The sequence below is a fragment of the Pan paniscus genome, chromosome 11 (assembly GCF_029289425.2).
Source record: "Pan paniscus chromosome 11, NHGRI_mPanPan1-v2.0_pri, whole genome shotgun sequence".
Classification (NCBI taxonomy): domain Eukaryota; kingdom Metazoa; phylum Chordata; class Mammalia; order Primates; family Hominidae; genus Pan; species Pan paniscus.
The window spans coordinates 124,144,241-124,171,424 of NC_073260.2; the positions used below are offsets into that span (position 1 = coordinate 124,144,241).

General features: G+C 41.7%; 1 protein-coding gene across 1 annotated transcript in view; it reads right to left on the reverse strand.

Moving 5' to 3' along the window:
- Positions 1 to 27,184, reverse strand: part of DOCK8 (dedicator of cytokinesis 8) — a 249,536-nt gene that overhangs the window by 23,062 nt on the left and 199,290 nt on the right. The window contains exons 30-42 of the mRNA XM_008963393.4: positions 24,599 to 24,738; positions 22,217 to 22,399; positions 21,723 to 21,852; positions 20,667 to 20,754; positions 15,813 to 15,909; positions 14,300 to 14,434; positions 12,914 to 13,066; positions 10,439 to 10,597; positions 8,785 to 8,885; positions 7,785 to 7,977; positions 3,384 to 3,527; positions 1,369 to 1,500; positions 777 to 911 (exon numbers count right to left, since the gene is read on the reverse strand). Of these exons, the coding sequence (XP_008961641.3) occupies positions 777 to 911; positions 1,369 to 1,500; positions 3,384 to 3,527; positions 7,785 to 7,977; positions 8,785 to 8,885; positions 10,439 to 10,597; positions 12,914 to 13,066; positions 14,300 to 14,434; positions 15,813 to 15,909; positions 20,667 to 20,754; positions 21,723 to 21,852; positions 22,217 to 22,399; positions 24,599 to 24,738 (1,790 nt within the window). The remainder of the gene's footprint in view (positions 1 to 776; positions 912 to 1,368; positions 1,501 to 3,383; positions 3,528 to 7,784; positions 7,978 to 8,784; positions 8,886 to 10,438; positions 10,598 to 12,913; positions 13,067 to 14,299; positions 14,435 to 15,812; positions 15,910 to 20,666; positions 20,755 to 21,722; positions 21,853 to 22,216; positions 22,400 to 24,598; positions 24,739 to 27,184) is intronic.

Here is a 27,184-nt window from a genome sequence, read left to right on the forward strand (position 1 = left end):
AAGGACCCCAGTCCTGCTTGGTAATTGCAGGCTCTTTGTAAACAAATTCCTGTTCATCCAAAGCCCCAAATGTGCTTGAGAAGGTTTTTTTCGGGGAGGCACCTTTGACTGAGTTCTTAGTGTTTGGCCCTTACAACCTATATTTCTTTTGTCCTGACCTTTCTCTAGGCTGTTTCTCTTTTTCTCCATGCTTTCAGCTTTGCTTCTAACAACATGCTACACTTTTCTGTTGTATTATGGACCAAATGTCACTCACTGGCAGGATGGAGCCGGGCTGGCCACAGCTGAGTAGCTCCACATCAGAATGACCCCAGGTGCCATCCAGTGATACCTAAAGGATGGCCTCACCATTATCTAGGGGTGATTCAGTCATTTGGCTAGATTACTTCAAAGTCAAGATGCTAAACTTCATGTTGAAAAACTCTACTACTCTCTATCTACTAGTATAAACTACTAATATTTGGAAAGGGTGATAAGAAAGCACATGACCTTGATTGAATTTTGCACGGACTTGAAAATAAATATTCACCATATAAAATTACAAACTGTGAAAAGCATACACAGAGTCTTAGGGAAAAACTATCAAAATATTACATCACCTCATGATCTCACCTAATACCTTTCTACTTTGCCTTTTATAAATGCAAAGGGGAAAACTTTATGTAGAGATCAATGATGAATCCATAACTCTTTATTTGTTTATTTTTGGTAATGACCCACTCTAACTTGTTTTTGTAAAGTGTACCAGGTCAGGCGCACAGAATCACTTTTCTTACCTCTAGTCTATGTGAGATCTCAGGAAGCTTGGTAATTGCAGGCTCTTTGTAGACAAATTCCTGTTCATCCAAATCCCCAAATTTGGATCCAAAGAAACCAACTCGGAAGTAGGTTCCAAACATTCTCTTATGATCCTGAGGAACAAAATATAAAAAGCTCTCCTTAGTTATGTCATCCTGAGGAGCCACTGAGTTGCAAAGGGCAGGGGTCTCTCATTGTGTTAACAAAGCATTTTACTCCCATGGCTGATGTAAACAGAAATTACCCCTTAAAAAAATTTAATGCTTATGGAATAAACTTCAGAAATAACAACAAAAGAAATCCCATGAAAGATTTCTGGGCCTTCTTTTAATTAAACTTAAAAATTTCTCACATTTCCTGGTTATAAAGTAATTTAAGCTGTATGTTTTCACATTTGGAATTCTGGTCCTCTGTTAGAGGAATTTCAGCCCTTTTCTGTTTGTCAGGTGAGAGCAAAAGCAATGTGCTAAAGATAAATCACTCCCTGGAGAGGAAGGATGGCTAAGCATCTGTAGGACAGGGTCGCCTGCCACCAGGTAACAAGACCTGCCAGCCAGGCTCCCCGGCTACCTTGTTAACAATGCTGTCGAAGGCCCTCTGCAGCTTGCTGTGAGTGAGTGTCAGCTTCCGGAATTCTCGATGCGCTTCTAGGATGGGGATGACCAGCTTGTAGACCTCATTAACTGTCTCATATAAGCCTCCCTTGGAAAGAGGAGAAGAGCATCAGAGAGAATTTAATCCACTGGAAACTTAAGAAGAGCAACCAGAGGTCATTGCCCAAACAATGTGCTGGAGAGTGAATTTATTGTTGTATCACACTGTTTCACAGGGCAAGAAGGGGTATCTGAGCACTTCTGGGACAGTGGTAGCCTTCAAACTGAACTAGACACCTCGCTAAGTAGTCCTGTATGGCGATAAGTAGGGAGAAGAGCTTTCGGGGGAAAAAAAATACTGGCTGAGTGCAGTGGCTCATGCCTGTAATCCCAGCACTTTGGGAGGCTGAGGCAGGAGGATCACTTGAACCCAGAAGTTCAGATCATCCTAGACACCATAGGGAGACCCCATCTCTGCAAAAAAATTAAAAAATCAGCCAGGTGTGGTAGCATGCTCCTGTAGTCCCAGCTACTTGAGGTGGGAGGCTGAGCCCAGGAGGTCAAGGCTGTAGTGAGCCAAGGCTGCATCACTGCACTCCAGCCTGGGTGACAAGGCAAGACTCTGCCTCAAAAACAAAAACAAAAACAAAACTAAACAAAAAGAAAAAACAGGAGAGAAGTTTGGTGGCAGGGACTAACAGCAATTCAGAAAGGCAGTTTTAGTGTATTTACATTTCATCAGAGATTCTCCTGTAGCCAGATGCTACATGTATGCCTCCAAAGAGTTAGTAGGATTCTAATTCATTTTGTTGAGTTTGAGGAAAAATTAGAGTATATTAGACATTTTCTGAATCTTGAAAAGGAAAGCAAGAATAGAGAGAAGATAGTTAAAACAATAATTAAAATAAATAAAATTGTAGAGAGGAAACTTGGAAATAAAAACTGGAAAATAAGGATGAGTATAGTATAGATGAAAACAAAATTGGGTCAGCTAAATACAGTAAAGTACTGAATACTTTCTTGGCTTAAAATTTAAAGGAGGGAGATTATTAAAATGAAAACAAGTCGGGTGTGGTGGCTCACACCTGTAGTTCCAGCACTTTGGGAGGCCAAGATGGGGAGATCACTTGAGGCCAGGAGTTTGAGACCAGCCTGGCCAACAGGGTGAAATCCTGTCTCCTCTAAAAACAAAAAAAATTAGCCGAGTGTGGTGGTGCACACCTGTAATCCCAGCTACTCAGGAGGCTGAGGCAGGAGAGTTGCTTGAACCCTGGAGGCAGAGGCTGCAGTGAGCCATGATTGCGCCACTGCATTCCAGCCTGGGCGACAGAGGTAGACTCTCTCAAAAAAAGAAAAGAAAATAGACAAGAGTGTTTCCTCTTTGCCCTGAATCTCAATGACTTCATCTCTCTCTCTATTTTTCTAGTATATATACTAGGAGTGTTTAGATCCAGATTAAGTTAACCAGAGGAGTCTCAGTGGTTTCTGTGCCCACATTTCTGTAAGCTGGTCCTGGTCTGTGATGGTCCTTCAGACTGCACAGTGGCTAGGAGGGAAGACACTGTCTGTGTATTCCTCCTCTCTCCTCCCAGTGGTTCCTCCCTAATTTTTTTCTCTCTGAGAGGAAAAATAGGGGAGTGAAAACATGCCTCATCATGTATTGTGTAACCCTGGGCAAGCCATTTCACCTCTCTGTGGCTTAGTTCCACCCCTATTAAATAGAAATAATACTGTGAAACTGCTGCCCAACCAATGAGCATACAGTGAAGCTCAGACCAGCACTGTGATGAAAGGCTATCTCAGCTCCCTTGGGAAGCTCATGCAATTTGCATACATCAAAGTCCTCCCCGGGCCCATCCCCTGCCCCACACACCCTGGCATGTGTCCTCGGGAAGTGGGGCTGACTGGGCCATTAAGACCAGGTGTTCCCAGCACCCCAAGTGCAGCTGGAGTACGGGAGGCCAGGCCCCGGGATGCCGTCTGGGCACTGACCGTGCTGAAGAGCTCCGCAGCCTGCTCCAGGAGGCCCACGAGGCCACTCTCGGTGAAGTACTGGCCTGCACACACCCCATCCTCGTCAGGTGACAGGGTGTCATCAGAGACCACAGACTCCTCCAGCACATTGGAAGAAATATTCTGAAAGAGACCACAGTATAAGCCTGGAGAACAGGAGACCACAGGAACCCCGAATGGGGAAATGAGGAGGCTGGTGTGCAGATCCTTACCAAGGCTGTGACTAAACTAGGTCTGTAATTCTACCCCGAGAGGATCTGTCTGCCATTCATTCAGAAGAGGCGCACTGAGCAACTGCTCTTCAAACCTCACGTTTTTCCTTTTAACCATGAGGAGATTTTGTATAAAGGACACTTACCTAAATGTCACAACAGCTGAGTTACTTTAGTGAAACAACCCTAAGGGACATAGGGCTGGTGTCTTGGTTTTCAAAAGGCAAAGACCCAATTAACATTAACTAGGCTCCCTGTTTCACCGAGTGGACCTCTGACTTCCAGTGGTGTTTTTCTGAAGTATGTTGCCACTCTGGAGTTGACTCAGATAAACAGCCATGACATATGACAACAGCAAGTGAGGCTGTCTTCATTAAGGAAGTTTTCATGGCATTGCAGCAGTTACTGTGTGTGTGTTTATTTTCCTTCCTGAACATTTTGTTTCCATGCATTTGTTTCCTTTACATAAACGATTGCATTTAGAGCCTCCAGCAGAGCATGCAGAGACCATGGTTGGGGTGAACCAAATGAGAAACCCAAGACAAAATTTAGAGAGGTACTCGCTTTTAGGGCCATGGAAGTACTGATCTTGTACCCGCTTGACCCTGAGGGTGAGTGCCTCTTCACCCTAGCACTGGCCCTGGCAGTGAATATGTGACAGGTCAAGAATCATTTTCTTCCTAGCTCACAGCTATGGAAGAAATGCATATGAAAAACAGAAGAAATGGGAAACCTTCCCAGTTTAGGGATTACAAACAGGTGGCACACATGCCACTCCTTCCTATTGCTGTAATCATGGCAGGCATAACTAATCAACTGTAGCACTTTTTCCCCAGAGCTTGGATATAGTCTCAAAATTCTTAAGCATAGTTCTCTAGTCAGCCACTACTAACTGATCAGAGTTGGCTTGTGAACTAAAAGCTGTCTGCCTTCTTGCCTGGTTAACAAGATCATGTGAATCAACCTTAGCAATCAGTCAGGACATAGTTGTCATAGATAGCCCTATCTCTTCACATGCAATACTGTAACGTAGTTTTAGGAATATAGGAGGAGGCTCTCAAAGCCTTTGTGGCCAGTCTTTCTTCCAAACCTGCCCTATGTATTATGATGTTTCTGTGACAACAGAAGATCCAAGAAATTCAGTTGAAAGCATTTAATAACCCAAGATACTAATACTATTAGAATGTATGCAATTTTCCACATTAGAGGAACAGATTTGAAGCTATGTAGCCTCATTAGCTGTAGTCAGAGGAAAAGGATTCTGCAGACTTTCTTGGCTTCAGGATCAGGGAGGTACAAGTAACAGCAGTATCTAAGAATGTGTCCGTATCTACAGTTGTGAAATAAATATTGCACTCTGGGACACAGAATTTCAGTGATCTCAGTTTCCTGGAATTCAGTGACCTCAAAGTTATTTTTCTTGCACATATTTATTTATCTCTAGTTTATAAATCTTTTCCAAAAGCTCTATTTCATTGGAGCAGAACAAGGTTGAAAATTAAAGCACAGAGCATTTGCAAAATCAACACTGGACATCTGTTGTTAATGCTGTCTAGAATTCTTTCCTCCTTCTATAAAGTAAAGCATCCTGATTTAGGGGAAGAAATCACCCATAATTCCAGGTGTGGACCCATGACCCGGGGTCAGTAAATCAGAGCACTCCGTTTCTCTGGCCAGTATGGCTGGTTCAGGGATGAGCACAGGATCAGATGTTCAGACAGGATCAGTAAGATGCACTGAGGCTTTCTCTGCAACTGCTAGAAAGGAGGCATCTCTCTTCTCCCCTAGACTTGAACCTAGAGATGTAAACCTAAACTGTGGTGTGGGAAGCCTGTGAAGAATGAAGCTGACACAACAGATGGCAGAGATGGGAAGTGGTGATGACAGTGAGCTCTGCTGACATTGTTTGGGCCCCTAGGTCCAGTATGGCAGGTGCTACTCCAGGCTCACATTCCTCATACAGGCTGATAAATTCCATTTTTACCTTCTGTCAGTCTGGGTTGGGTGTGCTTTCACTTGCCAGCTACATTTCCAAATTGATTTGGTATGTCCCATTTAAGAGAAGTAAGAATTCACTCATACACATTAATATAATTTGGCTTCTCTTCTGTAGCTGAGAACACCTAACTCATTGCCTCCTCTACATCAAGAAGCCCTCACACTTCAGTTTCTTCTGCCTTCCTTTTCACCTTCTTCACCCTTCCCTGACCCACAGGGCCTGGACCATAAATGCTCACAATATCTTGTGCCTCTTTATAACAGTATTTCTCATAATTATAACTGAACAAAGATTGGAATAATTAGTTATATTATGTCTCTCTGGTTAGAATGTAATGTTCATGAGGACAGAGTAAGTATTCAATAAATATTCTCTAAAAGAAGGAATCAATGGATAAATATATGTGAACAGATAGAGCTGTATGCCCCCATGTTGGGATAATGTGGAAAATTTCTGTTGATTGTGTAATAATGATTCACTTTGGCATGTCATTATTAGCAAATCAATTGAATTCTAGGTAAAATTAGAATAGTAAGGCTTACTAAATATAAAAGTCAATAATGAAATGCAATTGATATTTAAGTGATAAATATTAAATAAAATATAGTCATGGGAAAAGGAATAAAAGAATTATAAAATAATTTAGTAAATGAAACAATATGAAGTGCTAAGCCTTACAATTTCCTGGGAATTGAAAGAGTAGTACTATAATATTTATTCTTGATAGTATCAAATGGTCAAAATAAATTTGAGAAAAGAAGCAAATACATCTAAAATAATTTTTATAACTTTCTTGTGCACTTCTATGTGATTTGAAATCAGGTGTTATTTTTATGCTTTTGGATGAGATTTAATTATCAGCTTTTATAACAAACATTTCTGAATTAAGAAGAAAATTCACTTGCCAAGCATGAAATCACAGAATAACTATTTTTGTTCTTGAGGACCATAAGAAAGGAGGAGTTATTCATAGGAGGCAATACCCAGCTTTGCTGTGTTCTGGAAAACCAGAAGCTCCTGGCTGCACCAGCATAGTTTCAGTGACTTATTCTCTAAGCCTGGGGAAGCTACTTTGAATTGTTCTTTCTTTCTGGTTCATACAACATCACAAAATTGTGTTGAAGAACAATAACAAGAACAAAGCTTTTCATAAAATCAGCCATGTAAATTCAAACAAGAATAACAAAAACCCTTGTAAATGACTTCGTGAGTCTGGCTTGAAAAACACTCTATCACTGTAGCTATATTGTTCATGGTTTCAGGGATGGTCATCTCTACAAACTACGTCTCTTACAAAAAAAGTACCCAACATTGTGCTTTTTAATTTTCTCTCTCTCTAAAGACTATTAAACTATTCAGTGAGAACACTTTAAGTGGCCACTGAGCATCCCCATCCCAGCCAGCTTTTAGGTCTGGCAGACAATTTCCCTTTGCCAAATGTGGGTAATTTTCAGCTTATCCTAAGAAGGTACTGATTCAGCCTTTTGTCTCCCTTCTCAGGTCAATTTGATTCTTTCTTGATTTTTGGATTGGAGAGTGGGACCCTGTAAAGTTGAAGAGTGGAATCAAATGAATGGGCCAGGAGGAAAATCATTTATCCAATGTTTTCCAGACTTTCACAACGTCAGTATACTGTGTCAACTACAAGTCTTTGAAAAAGAGTTTAAGTGACCTTAGAAAACTTGCTCTCAGTTCTCTCATCTGCGAAGTGGGAGTAATAACCAACCACCTTCCCTACCTACCTGCCTCACAGCTTTACGGGGAGGTTCAAATGAAGCCATGCATGTGAAAGTGTTTGCAAATGTCTCCTAAAGTGCTATTAATAATGGCTAGGTGCCATTATCATAAACAATAATTAAAAAAAAAAAACCAACGACGATGGGAAGGCAATTAGAAGAAGCAAATATAATGTATGAACTTGGAATTTTTCAACCTTAGCACTACAGACATTTGGGGCCAGACAATTCTTTGTCAGGGGAGCTCTCCTATTGCAGAATGTTTCACAGCATCCTGGCTTCTACCAGTCAGATGCCAGTAGCACCTACTCACCCATCCCAGTTGTGATAACCAAAAATGTATCTAGACATTGCCAAATGTCCCTGGGACTGGGGGACAAAATCGCCCCAGTTGAGAACCACTGCTGTAAGGGAAAAGCTGCACACACCCTACCTGGAAGCTGACACTGCCCACGGGCAGGTAGCTGTGGTCCTCCAGCATGCTCAGATACTCAGCCACTAACGCAGCGGCGTGCACCAGGCACATGGCAGCCTCCGTGTAGCACTTCTTCTTGGTGTGTTTCTCTGCCATGTTCTGGAGCCAGGTCAGCCGCAGATCAGGAGATGCCTGGTAACTCTTGGCAATTCTGAAGACAGATTGAGTGAGAAGTAGTTTTGAGGACAGTGGGTTAATGACACTGTTCTTCTACTTTGTGTGACCTTTTCTTTTTTTCTCCCCAAGAGTTCCCTGTACCCCTCCACCTGAGATTTTGCCCTATATTTCCAGAAAACGAGACAGAAGAAAACATTTATTAGTCCAACTGTTTTTATTCCATGTTTAAGCTGTGCTGACCTCCAAGAAATAGTACTTAGTAAAAGCCTTATGGGGAAAAAATACCTGATAACATGATGTCTATTTTAATGGCTCTCAGGCAAATTTCTGCCTTTTCTTTCCTTTCTCTCAAAATAAAACAGAAGACAAAAGTACTGCCCTTTGTATGATGTTGCATCAGAACAATTTTGCCTCTGTAAGTCATTTCTCCTGAACAAGGACTGGAAGACCAACTTTTAAACTACGCGTAAAAAATGATTTCTAAAGTAAAACTATATATGTATGTCTGAATATAATTGGAACAAAAGCATATGGAAAATAATTCCTATAACAGTTAATTATTCTTTCTCTGATTCTGTGGTAAGTAGAAGATAGCGTTATTATATTTAATAATGTTATTATATTTAATAACATTATTATGCCTCACTTTAAATTAGGGAGATCCTTCTGAAAACTTACATATGAATTAACCTACTCTGAATGTTCAATTTCTATATATTATTTGGCTATCATCCAAATCACTATATCCATGTTAGCTGTGATCACTACATTAGTAAGAACTCCACAGTGACAAATCCTCGACCCCCAAATGGTGTCCCTTGAGTGTGTCAGGAAAGCTTACCTGTACATGAGATCCATAAGCATCTCAGGATCTTCCTGAAATTCCCTCATTTTCACTGTGTCATATAAGATGCTATTCAGATTACAGAGAAGTTCCTCCACCTGCAAAAAGTGTAAGCCTCAAAATAATCTTAGCTTTGTAGTCCCAGGTGAAGAGTTAGGATTACATTGAAATGCAAGGGGAAGCCACGGGAAGGGCTGGATCAGAGGGCAGCAGAGACTAGGGATGGCGGAGTCATCTAGACCTGACTCTGTAGTTTTCTTCTTCGCCAGCCCAGGTGTTTATGAGACCTGGATGTGTGTTGGCCCTTGAGATCCAGAAATCTGCCTGAATCCTCATACTATCTCTGTCTCCAACATTTTTGTTTAAATTAGTTTGAACCAGTTTCAGTTATTTGTGACCTGAAAAGTTCTAAACTCTACTCTGGAATATCAGGGATTTTTATACCAAGTAGGAAGCAGCTTAGGACCTCAGCTTGAGTTCCATGTCTCAGAAGCCTCCTGGATCTTCCCAGGGCTTCAGAGATTTTAGAACCTCTTGTAATCATTTATTCTTAATTATAAAACCAACAGTGGAGGTCCAGGGGAGCCTGCAGTACGAAAACAGGGAGAGACTAGGGCTTGATCTGTAGACCCTGGCAGGCAACTCAGCCACAGAATGTTGTCTTATCCCCCTTCCCCTCCGCCAGCTTGCCAGGGCTCCTAAAATTTCTACCACTAGAGTCATTTCATTGGGTGAAGGCACTGAAGACCTTTATTAAACTGCCCATAGTTTGATTGGTCTTGTTGGTGGATACCTCTATATAAATGATGGAACTAAAGGAGTATGGTCAAGATGAAATGAGAGAGGAACGATTTGATGTAGAGGAGAGGAAAAAGATTCTGAGAATGAGGATGCAACATTGCCTGAGAGGGCAAAACAGACTCCGGAAATAGGGTTCTCAGACTAAGGGAATAAAAGAAAACATTCATTCATTCATTCTCACTTAATTAAGACCCTACCATAGAGCAGGCTAGGAGCTGGAGTTAAAAGACAAATGGGACAGGCTAGAGTTCCATGGTCATCGTAATGGAGATGGAAGAGGTTACTGTCCTTACACATTTCCTTAGGACAACCTTGTTTACAAGCTCTCTCAAACTCGGCCCTTCCTTACCCCTCACCAGACAAGCTGGTCCCTTTACCATCCCTTCAGATACAAATAATTCATTGTTTCAACTACTCACAATTTCCCCCTCACTTTTCCCCTGCCTAGCTGAATCCTACCCCAGCCTTTAATCTTATCCCTCCCTGCAGGCTTTCCTGGCCACCAGATTGTTTATTGATCACGACCTCTCTTCCTCTAACCTTACATAGCATTTAGCTCCTTACCACACAGTTTGCACTTATGTATCACTTGTCTTGTACTGCCTCCTAATTGTTTTGAGACTGAGCACTCCAAATAGACTGTTAGCATATTGAGACTGGGGACAGTGGTGGATGTATTTCTTAAAACCTCTCAGAGTGCTGAGAGCACATGCATATTGGACAATAAATACTTGCAAATGTTATATAAGTATATTCATATATAAATTGTGTGTATATGTACATACATACATACACAATAGTTGGCAGATCCCAAACTCATGCATGAGACAAGGTATGTGCTTCGGTGTACCTGGGTGGGAAAAGGAGTCATCTGCATGGCTGTGTCCTCTTCTGAATAGGCCAAAATTGTCCTCAAGGATCTTCTCAGGTGCTCTTCATTAAAGTCTGGTGCTCTTCCCACCAAAGATGCCAGGGACATGGTTACTTGCATCTTTACTCTTGCAAAATTCTGCATCAGTGAAAAAAAAAAAGATGAAGTAAATAAGACACACTTAGCAGTAGATAACTGAAAGCAGCATGGCCAGACACAAACCACTCCTCAGTGTTTCCTTTACCCCGTCTTAATTATTTCCTCTTCTCTCAATGAAATGGGAGCTACACTTTGCACAAGATTCATATTGTTGTTTAAATGGTTTAAATGGACATTGCTCTCACATAAATCTGTCAGGCTCCCTTTAAATTTTCACTGAGGACAGGGCTGCCTTTGTGCTGCAAGCTGGAAGATTCTTAGAAAGTTGGGTCCAAGAATACGGTATATCCTTTTGTGCCAAGAGTTTCTTCTTGGGACTTTATTTAACTTTATTAAAAGAAAGGGACTTCTGGCTCAGCCTCCCAGCACTTTGGGAGGCCAAGGAGGGTGGATCACTTGAGGTCAGGAGTTCAAGATCAGCCTGGGCAACACAGCAAAACCCCATCTCTACTAAAAATACAAAAATGAGCTGGGCGTGGTGGTGGACACCTGTAATTCCAGCTACTCGAGAGGCTGAGGCAGGAGAATTGCTTAAACCTGGTAGGCAGAGGTTGCAGTGAGCCAAGATCTCGCCACTGCACTCCAGCCACGGTGACAGAGCGAGACCCTGTCTCTAAATAAATAAATAAGGGGACTTCTGTGGCCAGCATTTCTGAGATTTTGAACTCTGGGTGAGCAACAAGGTTTTGTTTCTTCTTTCTTTACAGGCCCATGGAAAAACATGGCTACCTCAAGGTCCCCTGAGGAATGTCTTTTAAATAATCATCCCTAATACATTTGGAGGAGGCTGACTTTTTCCATGGGCCAATTTATCTTTATATATCACTTGAACACACTTATTAACATGGCCACAGATGGAAATTCCAAAGAATGTATCAAAATCTAGACAAACTAAAGCAAACTTGACTGTTCTATAATACAGCTGAACTCCAAAGTCTTCGTAGCTTTGAATAAAACTCAAGTCTTGGCTAGGCAGGATGGCTCATGCCTATAATCTCAGTACTTTGGGGGGCTGAGGAGGGAAGATCACTTGAGCTCAGGTGTTCTAGACCAGCCTGGGCACGCAGCAAGACCCTGTCTCAACAAAAATACAAAAAAAATTGGCTGGGTAAGGTGGCTCGTGCCTGTAATCCCAGTTACTACATGGGAGGCTGAAGTAGGAGGATCATTTGAGCCCAGGAGTTGAAGGCTGCAGTGAGCTCTGATAGTGCCACTACACTCCAGCCTGGGTGACAGAGCAAGACACTGTCTCAATAAATAAATAAATAAAATATTAAAATAAAACTCAGGTTAGATGACACCGATCATTTAAAATTCTCTTCCACAGGTCATTCTGGCACTAGCTAGTAAGAATTTAGAAACAGGAAACACTCTTCTGAATTCTAACCTGTCTATTGTATTTTTTCCCCCACAGATGATAACTTTTAATCTAAAATATTCTTCCATTTCTTTCTTTCTTTCTTTTTTTTTTTTTTTTTGAGACAGGGTCTCAGGCTGGAATACAGTGGCACAATCTCGGCTCACTACAACCTCTGCCTCCTGGGTTCAAGCGATTCTCGTGCCTCAGCCTCCCCAGTAGCTAAGATTACGGGGGTGTGTGCCACCACACCCGGCTAATTTTTTGTATTGTAGAGACGGGGGTTTCACCATGTTGGCCAGGCTAGTCTTGAACTCCTGGCCTCATATGATCTGCCTGCCTTGGCCTCCCAAAGTGCTAGGATTACAGACATGAGCCACTGCACCTGGTTATTTTATTTTATTATTATTATTTTTTTTAAATGAAGTCTCACTCTGTTGTCCAGGCTGGAGTGCAATGGGGCAACCTCGGCTCACTGCAATATCTGCCTCCCAGGTTCAAGCAATTCTCCTACCTCAGCCTCCCAAGTAGCTTGGATTACAGGCATGCGCCAACACATCTGGCTATTTTTCTATTTATAGTAGAGACAGGATTTCACCATGTTGGCCAGGCTAGTCTTGAACTCCTGACATCAAATGATCCACTCACCTCGGCCTCCCAAAGTGCTGGGATTATAGGTGAAAGCCATCGTTCCTGGCCCCTGGCTGTCTATTTTAGAAACACACTGATAGAGACCACTGCATTTATCGGATGAATTCACTTTCAGATGCAAATTAAAATGGAAGCTGCTATCTATCTACATACTCAATTGTTTCTTTCTCACAGGACAGAAGTAAACTGCAATACTGTAAAATTTCCTTATTTTTTTTTCTCGGCTGATGCTTTGCATCAATTTTTCTCTGCTGATTCCAGGTCACTCAGCTGCTTTGAACTCTTACACTGGTGGCTCCAAAACTGAACCTCATGAGGAGGTAAAGGGTGGCACAGGCTTGGCTCCGGGTGACGTCCATGCTGCTGCTGCAGTGGTGCAGGACTTGGTGACACAGGTCGAAACACTGTTCCACCTCCTCTTCGAAGAGTAAGTCTCCAAACTAGGAGAGACATAAGGGGCCATTAGGCATCACTTGGCAGTTTGATACACTTTCTGGACCGTTGAAATATGCAAATGTCCATTTGGACAAGCAAAAAGCCTAGAAGAGTTAACGCATTATTCCATAAAGATAATGAGCTACGTGAATCAGAAGATGGATTTAAGCAATGGAGTAGACTTGAGATTTAATAATGAACTGTCCAGCTAAAAGGGTCAGAGCTGTGTTATTAACTGCACTGTGAGCCAGGTCGCATTCACTGGTGAAATCACAACTATGATGGAAGGAAACCTGAGTTTCTTGGGTTCCTGGGAAATTACTGGTGATGAAGAAAGAGAAAATGGTCCTGAGAAGGATGAGCAGAAGAATTTTACTTTTTAAATTTAAAAGACCCCATGTAGAAGGCACCAATTGAGATCTTCAATAAAGGGAAAAATAGGCCAGGCACGGGGGCTCACGCCTGTAATCCCAGTGCTTTGGGAGGCCGAGGCAGGTGGATCACTTGAGGTCAGGAGTTCAAGACCAGCCTGGCCAACATGGTGAAACCCTGTCTCTACTAAAAATACAAAAATTAGCTGGGTGCGGTGGCACACGCCTATAATTCCAATACTCAGGAGGCTGAGGCACGAGAATCGCTTGAACCCAGGGCGCAGAGGCTGCAGTGAGCTGAGATGGTACCACTGCACTCCAGCCTGGGCGATAGAGCGAGACTCAGTCTCAAAAATAAATAAATAAATAAATAAACAAACAAACAAACAAACAAATAAATAAAGGGAAAAATAATCTGCATGTTACCCCAGGATAATCCTCATTCCTCAGGCTGTGAGAAATTCATTTCTGACCTTCCTGGCATTTTATGGCATGACATTTTGTAAGACTAATGGGCATCACATAGAGGATTTAATCTCACTCAGCGGAGGTATTACAGAGAAAGAGTGAAATTGCTAAGTCACTCAGTTGATCTCTGTTCTCATGTCATAGACCTTCAGCGAATGGCCATTTTAAACTTCTAGAGTTAGGTCCACACTTCAAATATGGGAGCCACTGCTTTTCCTCTCCATGGTGGCTTCCCACAGAATCAGGGCATCTGCTTTCTTCCTAGGAAGACTTAAGACCTTTACTGTGATGCCACTTAATATGCTCTGTGACTTTTGGTCCACCTGAAGAGAGAAGTATGAAGCCAGATGAGAATCTTACTCTTAATTAAGAGGAAGAAAACAAGCATCCCAAGTTTACCTTGGCGATGAGAGCACGGAGTGTTGCAAAGCAGTGAGTCAGGTAGGTGGTACTCTGATCACAGTTCAGAGAATTCACCAGCACCCTCAGAACACCTCCCAGCAGGCTGTCTTTACAGTCCAGAGCCGAGCTCGCCTGGGGGAATGGAAGAACAGCATCATTGAATCCCTGCACTGTGCCAATGAACTGGATGTTCCTGACAATTAGCTCAGTAATGCTGATGTTCCATGTCCAGTGGTGAGTCTTAAGAGTTTGGTGAGCCACCATGGGTATCATCCATTAACCATGGGAACTGAAGACCTATTTCCAAATGGCTTTATTTCAATGCTTCCAATGAGTTTGGGATTTATACCTAATTCTGGGTTCCTAAATGAAGGTATAAGGCCCATCTCCCTCATCCTGGGTCACATCTTTTGGAAAGTTCTTTCTTTGTATACAAGACATAGCTTTCCTTATGGGATGCAAAACACAATTGTGGGCTTCCCAGTACAACAGGGGCTGCTTGGCGGCAGCAATGTTTCTAAATAGAAGCTTGTTTATCACCTACAGAAGGACTAACAACACCAAGGATAATAACAAAAGGTTTCAGCTTTCTTTGAAAACTGCAAATATATTTCGGGGCTAGTATAGATATTTGGCACCTAATATTGTGCTATATAAAGATAAGGTAAATGTGATACCAAGCATTTAAGTTATCAAAGATATTAAAGTCAACAAAAATATCACATACTTTTTGTGTTTATTTTTGTATGATGATTACTTTGATTTTAGAAAATTCAAAAGTTAGAGAATTAAGATTTCACTGTGTTTCAACGATATTTATTCTAGCCCTAAAAGCAATCCTGGACCTACTGTAATGAATGACTTCTCAATGGAAACATGTAAGAACTCATTTTTCAGGGTAATTACAAACTCATTATTACCTAGACAGCTTGGGAATTTGTGGAAATAATCACATAGAAGATAAAATTAGTATGGTACAAAGTTCACAAAGCTATATTTTTCTACAGCAGGGATGGCAAATTCATGGTACAAATGACTTTCCTTAACAAATTTAAGTCCAAAGAAGACATCATTTATCAAATTTAGCACTCTTTTTACCTAGCCTAGTCATAATCATAGCTCCCATATCAGACAGTGACCATCATTCAACTGGAGTTGACCCATCAGAAAAAATCCTAGTTACCACCACTGTTCTAGATACTAAACGATAAACCCAACATCCATATTATAAACTTGGTACATACTCACACAGATTTAGCCAAGAGGGTCAGCTGGCCAAACACCTAACCCTCTCCAAGTAAGCCCTAAGTCAAAGAAGCCAGAAGAATGTTTGGTATCTCTGGAATTTATAAGGTAGACACTTGTAAATAGTAAACTTCTCAACTTCATTTTTTTTAAAAAGGTACTATGGGATCACATTTATGTCTTTCACAATTTTGCATAAAGAAGTCCTTATTCTAGTAAACATATTCATGGCCAACAAATCAGATTGGGTGTTTGTTTTCCTCACCTGGATAATGTTTTCCTGCATATCCAGGATGATTAAATGTGCTTCTGTAGCCAGATTGCCACTGATCAAGGCTTCTTGATCTAACTCTGCCTTTGTTCTAGGAAACAACAAGAGGTCAAATTAAAGCGCATGTCAAACCTGGCCAGGTTCCCATGATGGCAATCTATACACCAAGGTGTAAAGAAATCTCCAAAATAGTCAACCTTGAAATGAAAACAGAGCAACCGGCCCTGAGTAACTAGAGTGCAGGTGCCTTCTGTGATTCATGTCTTGTTGAAACAACTGTCTAGGTAAGGTTTCCTGGTCATCCTCATCCCCACTATTATTAATAATGATGAGGACAATTATAAAAGTAACACTATGGGTAGAGAAGCAGTTATTAGTTGCTACTAGCAATTAAGCTCCCCTCTCAGATTGTTGCCTAAAGCCTCAGGGCCATGGCTGTATTTCACGCATGAAAACCATTTCTAGATCTGAGTAAGGGGAAGCCCCTGCAACATGCGAGAGAGAGTGAGACTGGATGTGATGTGAACTTGGCAGTGATGCGGCTGGGTTAGGAAAGGGTGGAGCTTCAGAGCCAAGTCAGGGGAGAGTCAGCCTCTTAACTTCCCAAAGATCACCTTGAGGTTGCTCAGCCAAGTGCGTGGGGTCTTTCGTCCTTTTCCATTGGGAAACAAGACTGTATTCCTGTAGGGCAGGTGATCTAATATCCTGCCGGACGTTACTGGTCATTGCCCACTAGGGAATGGGAAATTGCCTGGTGCTCGCTCCTCTATCAGGTTTCACTTTAAGGAATCAGAATGGTTTTTTTTTGCTAGCCCATCCATTCTTATGAAATCTAAGTGAAGCTGTAAAGGGATATTTTGTATCATCATCCAAATCTAGTTGCAAGGAAAGGGAGGTATGAAGAATTGACTTTACCAAGATGCCTCAGTAGCCAAGATGTTACCATGGGGTTGGGGCATCATTATATCAGCTCCTATGTCCTGGACCAGGGTTACCACTAACCTGTTCTTGCGTCCCATTAACCTAATAATGGGGGCACTGCAGCTGCTTACATACCACTGAGGACTCAAAAAATAAGTACTTCTGTGTGTTTTACTTGTTTTCATGTTTAGGATAGGCTCTCTGGTCCCAAGCTACTTGACACTTTTTCTCATTTTCCAAGTGATAATATATGTGTAAAATAAATGAAATCTAAAAGTTTTTTTTTTTTTTTTTCCTTAGAGACAGGGTCTTGCTCTATCACCCAGGCTAGAGTGCAGTGGCACTATCATAGCTCACTGAAGCCTCGAACTCTTGGGCTCAAGCGATGCTCTGCCTTAGCCTCCTGAGTATCTGGGACCACAGGCATGAGCCATCAAATTTTTATATTGTGATAAAGTACACATAACATCAAATTTACCATTTTAACCTCATCATCCTTTTTTTTTTTTTTTTTTTTTTTTTTTGAGACGGAGTCTCCCTCTGTCGCCCAGGCTGGAGTGCAGAGTGCAGTGGCGCAATCTTGGCTCACTGCAAGCTCCGCTTCCCGGGTTCATGCCATTCTCCTGCTTCAGTCTCCCGAGTAGCTGGGACCACAGGCGCCTGCCACTACGCCCGGCTACTTTTTTGTATTTTTAGTAGAGACGGGGTTTCACCGCGTTAGCCAGGATGGTCTCGATCTCCTGACCTCGTGATCCACTTACCTCGGCCTCCCAAAGTGCTGGGATTACAGGTGTGAGCCACTGCGCCCGGCCCCTTATCATCCTTTTTAATTAATTGACTGCTAGTTTAGTTTTAAATTTAGAGCAATGCTGTCTAGCAGAAACAATGGGGGCCGCATATGTCATTTTATACATTGTGGTAACCACGTTAAAAAAGTAAAGAAAAAGTGAAATTATTTTTAATATATTTTGTTTATCCTAAAAGATAAAAAATACTGTCTGCATGTAAGCAATATAAAAATTACTAGTGAAATATTTTATTCTTTTATTCACAATAAGCCTTCAAAATCTGGTGCGTATTTTTCACTTATCTTGATTTATTATCTCAATTTGAACTAGCCATATTTCAAGCATTTGATAGCCACATGTGGCTAATGGCTACTGTCTTGGACAGCACAAATCTAGAGTGTCCTAATCTGTTTTTTCCCAAATTTTTGTATTGTGATAAAGTACACCTAACATAAAAATTTACCATCTCAACCATTTGTAAGTATACAGTTCAGTAGTGTTAAGTACATTCATATTGTGCAACCATCACTAACACTAATCTGGTTTTTTAAAAGCTTTACCATCTGACCAGGCACAGTGGCTCATGCCTGTAATCCCACCACTTTGGGAGGTTAAAACAGGTGGATCACTTGAGCCCAGGAGTTTTAGACCAGCCTGGGCAACGTGGTGAAACCCTGTCTCTACAAAAAATACAAAAAGTAAGCAGTTGTGGTGGTACACACCTGTAGTCCCATCTACTTGGGAGGCTGAGGTGGGAGGACTGTTTGAGGCCAGGAGGGTAAGGCTGCAGTGAGCTGTGATTGTGCCACTGTACTCCAGCCTGGGCGACAGAGTGAGACCTTGTCTCAAAAAAAGAAAAGAAAAAAAAAAGAAAAGAAAAGCTTACCATCTATTCCTTTAAAACAATGGATTTGGTGGCAATAGAATCACCTGGGAAGTTTTATCAAATACTGATTTCTGGGTCCTGCTGGAGTTTCCAATTGAAGTAGTCTAGGGTGCAGCTGGGCACTGACAGGTTTTAAAGCTCCCCAGGTGATTCTAATGTGCAGCCTACATTGAAGATCATTGCTCTAAAAGAAACAGAGCCAAAATAATCGAAAAATGATCAGAAAGAGGGTGAAAGACACCATTATTATAATTATAAATTTTCCAGGTAGGTAGGTTGAACAGTTATAATTTTACTATGGTTTCCCTTTAAAAAAAAAAAAAAAAAGCACAAAGCGCCTGAGAATTTGTAGATGTGAATCATTAGCTCTGACAACCAGCAGCCCACCAGGTAGCGCAGGGCTGAGAACTAACCTAGAGCAAACCGGTAGGCCATGCGTGGTAAGGACCAATATTGTGTTGCTCCTGCAAGCAAAAGGGAAAGGTTTTCCAAAACACCAGTTTACACAGCCCAGGCAAAACAGGCCTACTTAGGGGTCTTCTTTTAATCTCGTAGAGTAGATGAGCTAAACCACCTCAGCAATTCTGTAGCAGCCAAGGCATGCATATTTTGTAGTTGTTGTTCATTGCCCAAAGTAGAATGTATGGACTCTCCGATCCAAGTATTTTATAAATCAGTCCAGGGAATTTAGTGCAAGAATAACATACCCAAAGCAAATAGGCATGATACCAACAACTGGGTTTCCAAGTCACATCTATAATAAAAATATACTTATTTCTTTAATGTTTTAAAATAAATGTGACTCCCCAAAGTCCCATAAGTTAACCAGAATGATTCACTCTTTTGGTAACAATAAAGATACTAACTCACATTTATTTACAAAACAGCACTGCTAATCAAGTCTTCCCCATACCCCCTTTGATGGGTGCTTCATCACCCACGGGGTATCCTACCTTGTCAACTGTGTGTGAGGGGTGATTTTAGCTCTATGACATTTTGCTCAGCAAACCCTGGGACTCATAAGGCTACCTGTGGCTAAACGGTATCGGAAACATGTGCTATCTAGTCAAACATATATACTTTTAGCTTTCATATGTCTAAATTGTTGCACATATAGCAATACACATCAATATATCTATTCATCTATAGCATAGATTTTGATCCAAACAGGTTTTTTTATTCTTTCATTTGCTTATAATTTTTTTTCTGGTAACAATATATATTATAATACACATCTGCTGTAGGAAACATAGCAAAGTATAAAAGAGAAAACACCAATTACCGATATTCCCAGCACCCAAAGAAAACCGCAATTAATATTTTGGTAAATTTCCTTCCAGCCTTTAAAAAATACACTGACTATATGTCATCAGAGATTTGAGGTTCTTTTTTTTTTTTTTTTTTGAGATGGAGTCTTGCTCTGTCACCCAGGCTGGAGTGCAATGGCACGATCTTGGCTCACTGCAACCTCTGCCTCCCGGGTTCAAGCGACTCTTCTTCCTCAGCCTCCTGAGTAGCTGGGATTACAGGCATCTGCCATCATGCCCAACTAATTTTTCTATTTTTTGTAGAGACGGGGTGTCACCATGTTGGCCAGGCTAGTCTCGAACTACTGACCTCAGGTGTTCCACCAGCCTCAGCCTCCCAAAGTGCTGGGATTACAGGCGTGAGCCACACACTACTCGAAAACCAAGTGTCTACCCTGCCTTTGTTCATTTAACATTATGTCATAAGCATTTCCCCATGTCATTAAAATGATTTTAAAACATTTTGATGGCAATCCAACTTTTAAATATATTTTTCTATTCTGGAGCATTTAGAATGTTTTCAATTTTAAAAAACAACTTTAAGTAGCACTGACATAAATATATCTGAATGTATATCTTGTACACATTTCCAGAAAGGAAATATCGATTTGAAAGTATACGGTCCTAGGCACCGTGTCCTGCTTTCTCTATTTCCCTGCTACCCTCCCTGCAAAATCAGCTGCTTTTATTAAGCCATCTGAGGTTGCTAAAGAAATATTAGTTTTCTTTACATGCTTATCAATGTGACAAATTTTTAAGAGCTGGAAACCACAACTCCCTATACCTTTGATTATCCTGGGTCCCTGGATGAACTGTATTTACACAGATAATGATGTTTCATTTTCTAACCCTTGGAAGGATGCAGTTGTTTCAGTAATACAAGTAGCCTGGGAAAAATAGTTTTGGACTTTAGGTAAAAGTAGCAGAAAGTTGCTGAGTGACTCACTTATCTAGCTTCTCATTAGCTTGCCGCCAATGTGTCTGCTCTTTCTTCCATCTCAAATTTTCATTTAGGCCTGGAAATCGGTCGTTCCCTAGGAGTTAAGAAATGCATGATAGGAATTTGATTAGCATGAAACCCTCCAAGATAACCAGAAGTTCATAACAACCTCAACTGAGAGGCCTCAGCACCATTTCTCGGGCTAATTAGAGTCCATGCAGGTTGCTGGTAGGAGACAAAGTCGCCACACCTATGTCCAAGTTGGCCCGCTCTTTGATTGATAGACTAGAATATAAGAAGAACCTCTGCCTTTCTGAGTGTCAGAGAGACATTTCTCATGAGCAGAGGATTCCTGTGAAACTCTGGGGGCTTACTGAATTATTGGGTATGAAAGTATGGGTGTCAAATGAGGGTGCCTGACCACCACTGAAAACTATGAGCTCCCTCCAAGTTCCCTGCCACTGTGTCCCTTCGAATACAATAAGCTGTCACTCTTCTACTTTGAGCATGGTGAATAAGACTGAGGGTACCTGGGGATTTCATTCTATTCAAGCTCAGCCTTTTTGAGATCATTCCTCCTGTGGTGGAATCTTTGAATGACTGGGACACTCTGAAGCCATTTCAGGGAACTGGTTCCATTCTAATAGTGCCCTGAATGATCAAGAAGATGATCTTGGGCCCAGAACTGTTCAGTTTCTTGACCATGCTCCGGAAAGACTCGCCAAATGTCACATAGAAAGGCCTCAGCCTTGAGGGAAACACCTTCCACCTCATCCATGACTGACATTCTTAGAGGTGACCTTTTACCATCAACAAGTTTTAATTAAAAGATGTCATTTGGTGCTGTTTTCAGGGTTCCTACAATTGTAGAACAGCACTTTCCCTCACAGGCACAGGGCTAACACAAATGTCACACACACACTCCCAGAATCTGCTGTCTCTGACACTACCGTAAATATCTCAAGAAAGTAATGGTGTCTAATCATGTTGGGAGGACATTCCTCCCCAACAAACAGTGAAAAACTGCTTGACAGAGAGCAGGGAAGGGCCAGTTCAACACACCTGGAGCCCGGCGGCGCATCATCTCCCCTCTGGCCCCTTCCCCACGGAGCAAAGCCTCTTCCAGCCGGGCCTTGACATCCCTTGACTTCTGCAGGACTTGGGTACTGACTTTGTCAGAACTCTGTTTTCCCTGGACAAGACAGAGGTAGGAGGACATGTCCTTTGGTGAGATCTCCGTTGATGTGGAGAGTTACCAAAACAGTTCACTCCACAGTGATGCCAGCTAAGTTTCACATGTGCTACACTAAGGAGCCGTTCTGGAGCATCCCAAGGCCAAAACTCTGTTAACAGAAATGGGGTTCTCTCTGCAGAAGGCAGAGATCCTTTCCCTGTGAAATGATCATATCTATACCTACAAATGGGTTATGCATTTGAATACAGAAATGAGAAAAATTAATGATGCCTCCATGGCCCAAACAAAGGGGATGAGTAAGAAGACAGAATTACAATTGAGAGATAAGAGCTGGTATAAAGTTGTGCCACTCCAGACTTACCTTATACTCAAAACATAACACACAGATGAAAAGTAGATCTAAAATCCTGTTGAGCTGCGTTGATGGCAGGTCAGCAATCCACTTCCTAATGAGGCTCTGATCAGCATTTTTCATGATCCAGAGGAAGCAGATCATGAGGTTGCGAGTAGTGTCCGCGTTCAGCATGTTGTACTGCTTATAGGGCTGAAGGGAGGCAGATTGGGGGATGGAGGCCAGGGAAGAAGTCAAGCAACAGAAAAATTTGAGGCTTAACAGTCAAGCAACAGAAAAATTCAATGTGTTCTCTTAAAATACCACGACTGTACATCATTGCTAGGCTGGAGATCTGTTTCCAGTAGCCCTGCCTTCCCTAGGCAGGGGAAGCTGTGTTCTTTGAGTAGGGCTACTCAGCAAAGAGGCTCACCTGGGGCAGTATTTGAGCTAGGCTTTCAGCCACGTATCTGAGTACCTCTGTCTTAGGAGCCGTGTGGCCTGGTGATCAGCCCTGGGCCTTGATCATGCATGCTGCAATCCCAGTGATACAAAGGGGCTTTCATGCTGCTAAGATCTCCAAGTATTTCTCCTTCGTGCTGGGCAACAGAGGGTTAGACTTACAGGGGAGAAGGAAACTGGCTGGGTGCCATGAATAACCTTGCTGTTCAAGATTTAGCTTCTTTGTTACATAGTGCAAAGTATAACATAAGGGTCATGAACTGCTCAGCAAATTAATCAAATCCATGTTTGTGGAGTTCTCTGTAATGGAAGTTTAACCATAATTTATGTTTGCCTGGGGCTGGGGTGTGGGGGTTCAGGCTATTTGCTTTAATATTTTGGCCACAAGTATTCATTTTAAAGTGCTGAGCGCACTCTCTGTTACTCATCTCATCAACACAAACAACAATAATGAGGCTGCACCCTTGGTTCATGCAGCGTAGCTAATATCCAGTGGAATGTACTGGTGAAATTGCAATGAGGAATTTGTGGGTATGGGAGGGAAATGTTAGTTTTGGATGGAAATAATAGAGGTTATAAAGCAACTTTAACTTCAGTTATTCTGAGTTTGTTGACAAGAATAAAGGAAATCTTGAGATACAACCTCACAAGGACTATGTTCTAACAGGTGAACTTTGGGCTTTTGAGTTTTTCCCTTAGAGGCAAATAATGTAAAAGGCATAAACCACCTCAAGCAGCTAACTTTGGTAAGATGGATATTAGAAGGGTGGAGGAGGTCATAAAACACAATATTTCTCCAACAGTAAGATCAGTGATGTCAAATCTCAAATGTCTTTTCTCTGTCTCATCTTCCTGCCTCACTGTCCCCCCAATCCTCATGGTGATGGGGCTTGCTAAGTGCTGGAAGGAAGAGAAGAAAGTCATCCAGCAAGAAGAGTTAGGTCAGGATGCTGCTTTCTCACGGGAGAAGAAAGTTAAATTCTCTGCACATCTATACCCTACATTGAAATGTGAAAGTAAATGACATTGGAGGATGCAGTGCTGTCTTCACAAGGGATAGTCAGAGCTCATCAATGAACAGAGATGAATCCCACCTCAACTGAATCAGAGGATACATTCCCAGAGGAGCCCCTCTTTGAGCCCACAGAGTCCATGCAAAAGGACAGAGCCAAACAACCCTCCTTAGGCTCCCTGGGGTCCTAGAAAAGCTGCAGTCTTTTGTTTAAGAAGCCCTTACGCTAAGCTACCAGCCTCCTTCAGTCTTTTTTTTGGAGGCATTACACTGTATGAATTACACACACATAGACTGAGCACAGCCTAAGCCTCCACCCTCAGAGAGCCTTGGTTTGATCTCCTTTGCAACGATTTCAGATTTCCCAAGTTTTCCTCTTTTCCGGTTTCTTGAACTTGAACTCAGCACCACTGGGACTGCCTGAATCTGATCTGCACATCTCTTGCTGTTGCCAGAACCCTTTCTGACTTGTGTGCACCTCAGCTGCCAGCCTCACAATGATTCTTTCCAGCAAAATGAGGCAGAAATAATCAATGCCTGCTCTAAGCTGAGTTCTCCCATCAGAAGATGACAGAAGAGGCTGGGCACAGTGGCTCACGCCTGTAATCCCAGCACTTTGGGAGGCTGAGGTGGGTGTACCATCTGAGGTTGGGAGTTTGAGACCAGCCTGGCCAACATGGCGAAACCCCGTCTCTACTAAAAGATACAAAGAAAATTAGCCAGGTGTGGTGGTGCATGCCTGTAATCCCAGCTAATCAGGAGGCTGAGGCATGAAGAACCCGGGAGGCGGAGGTTGCGGTGAACTGAGATTGCGCCACTGCACTCCAGCCTGTGCAACAGAGTGAGACTCTGTCTCAAAACAAACAAACAAACAAAACAAAACAGATGACAGAAGACACGAAATGAAAAATCAACCAGACACATGTGCACCAACATACCAAGGAAGACAGCACTATTCCACTTGTTTTCAAATTGAAATTATTCCCTGCTATGGCCAGAGCCACATTCTGGTTAATGGCACCGGCTCCTTCTTGTTCTTCATCCGAGCCACTGGTGCGGTATCTGCGAGTATCTGCAACTGCAATGAAAACATCGTTTGTGATGTCAAGTCAAACATGACATTTCCCCATGTCCCCTACCCAATAAGAGACGGATACTTCTTAGTCACTAAAGTCAGCACAGTAATTTTAAACCTGATGTTTAGCATTATGTATCTGCTATCACCTATAGGAAAACACAGCAGGCTAAGAGACAATGTCTAGCAGAAGATTAGGCTAGAAATTAATTTTTCAAATTGTGTGAACAAAAAGTTTTCAAACCTTCCATAACTGTTTCCTGTAACATAATTTTTTAAACTTCATTCTCTATTCTAATAATTGGCATTATTTTAAATAATGACCAAATAGAAGACACCTACAATTACAGAATTAAGCAACTACCTTATATAGAATAATAAGCTATTATCACAAGTTCAGCAATAATTTGTCATATTTCAAATGTTTAAAATGAATGTCAATTTATTGTATCTATGTAATATAGACATATCCATATTTATAGATAGGTCTAGATGTATGCAAGCAAAAAAAGGATAAACCATTTAAAAGTCTGGTTTTTAAGAATGCTACCAAGTATACAATCAAAAACTATTAATATTTCAAGTAGTTCTGGGGAAAGTGTGGTAAAACGTTCACAACTGATTGATTCACTCATGTTTTCCTAAAAATTCATGTTTTTCTAGAGCTGTTGACATTACGGCCATCTGGGCCTTCAATTATTTAGAAAAATTTGAGTGTAAATAACATTTCTTCTACTAAAGTTGTGAAAACAAAACCCAGTTCTTCTTATTTGCTTGTTTATTTATTTATTTTTAGACAAAGTCTCACACTATCATCCAGGCTGGAGTGCAGTGGTGCCATCTCTGCTCACTGCAATCTCTGCCCCTCCATCCTCCTACCTCAGCCTCCTGAGTAGCTGGGATTACAGGTGCGCCACCACGCCTGGCTAACTTTTGTATTTTTAGTGGAGACAGGGTTTCGCCATGTTGGCCAGGCTGGTCTTGAACCCCTGGCCTCAAGTGATCTGTCCACCTTGGCCTCCCAAAGTGCTGGGATTACAGGGGTGAGCCACCACACCGAGCCAAAACCCAATTTTTAGAAATACTTATTAAGGCCATTGGGATTTTAAACAAATGGTTAAATAAATAGCACATGGAAATTATGCAAGACCTGATAACATTATCACAACTAACATAGAGACACATTCTTATTTCCCCTTAATTGCCAGAGGGTTATAGTTACAAGAAAAATCGGGAAAGATACAAACATGTGCTGTGCAAAATGCTTTTATAGAAGTTCTCTAGTTTCACCTTTATCATAACCCTAAAAGGTAGACATTGTTATCACATTTTTATAGTTTACAGAGGAAAGGAAGGCACGGAAAGGTTGAGCCTTTCAAAGGTCACTTATATTAATAAATGGTGCTGGAATCTGAATTCAGATGCATCTTTTTGAAAGACTATATTCTTATGAGTTTATCAACCTAAAGATTCCATATTTAATAGATGTACTATGTAACCTATAACAATAAAATACTTTTCACTGTTTTCTCTCATCAGCTACATCATGATCATAAAGTTCAACGCATATACAAAGAATTCTTTGAGGCTTAAAAGGCTTGGAGACCAAATGTTGAAAAGTTCTGATTCCGAGTCACTGATAGGGAATATTCTAATTGACAAGAAAACTTTGGAGAATGTGTGCTAAAGTGGTTCCTGGCTTTGGGAACAAGCAAGCTCTTGAAATGGAACTTTTTAGAAACTTTCCATCAAGGATTCTCAAAATGGGCTACAAGTCACACGCCATGCTCTGCATTATGTCTGTAAATGTTAAAAACAACTCCATTTTCAATTCCCCGCAATCAGGCGCTGCTAGAGGAAGCTGCTGACCTCATGGTGCAGCTTGCTCAGCCCTGTGTGCTGAGCTTGTTTCTATCATTTCCTTGCACTCTGGCCCCAACAGAACTCTACAAACCCTAACCCCTGTCTCAACCTTTCTCTTCTGAGTTACTCCATTAGCAGTTTGCTAGAGGATTTTTTTCAAGAAAGGAGAGAATTACTTCCACAGGAATACTTGCTTTTCATTTTATGATTTGTATGAATTAAAGACTATAGGCGTTTGGTCCCATTTTCATGAACTAAATACTTGTCACCGTAATAATATTGTAAATAATTTAGTCACACATGACACTTTCCATTTGGAGGAGGTGGGAAAACCTGGATGGTTCCAAGATTTCAAGGATGACTGCCTAGAAAGAGGCTGGCTCAGGGAAGCATTGCCCAGATCCCAGCACCCTTCAGCTGCCAAGAGAGCAGCATGGACATTTCCAAAACTTCCCTTGAGCTGGAGGAAAAGCAAGAACTACTCTGATGGGATAGGAATTGTGTGTGTGTGTGTGTGTGTGTGTGCACGCGCGCACACACGTGCACACACATGTACGCTGTGGAGAGGGTAGGCCAATGGACTGCC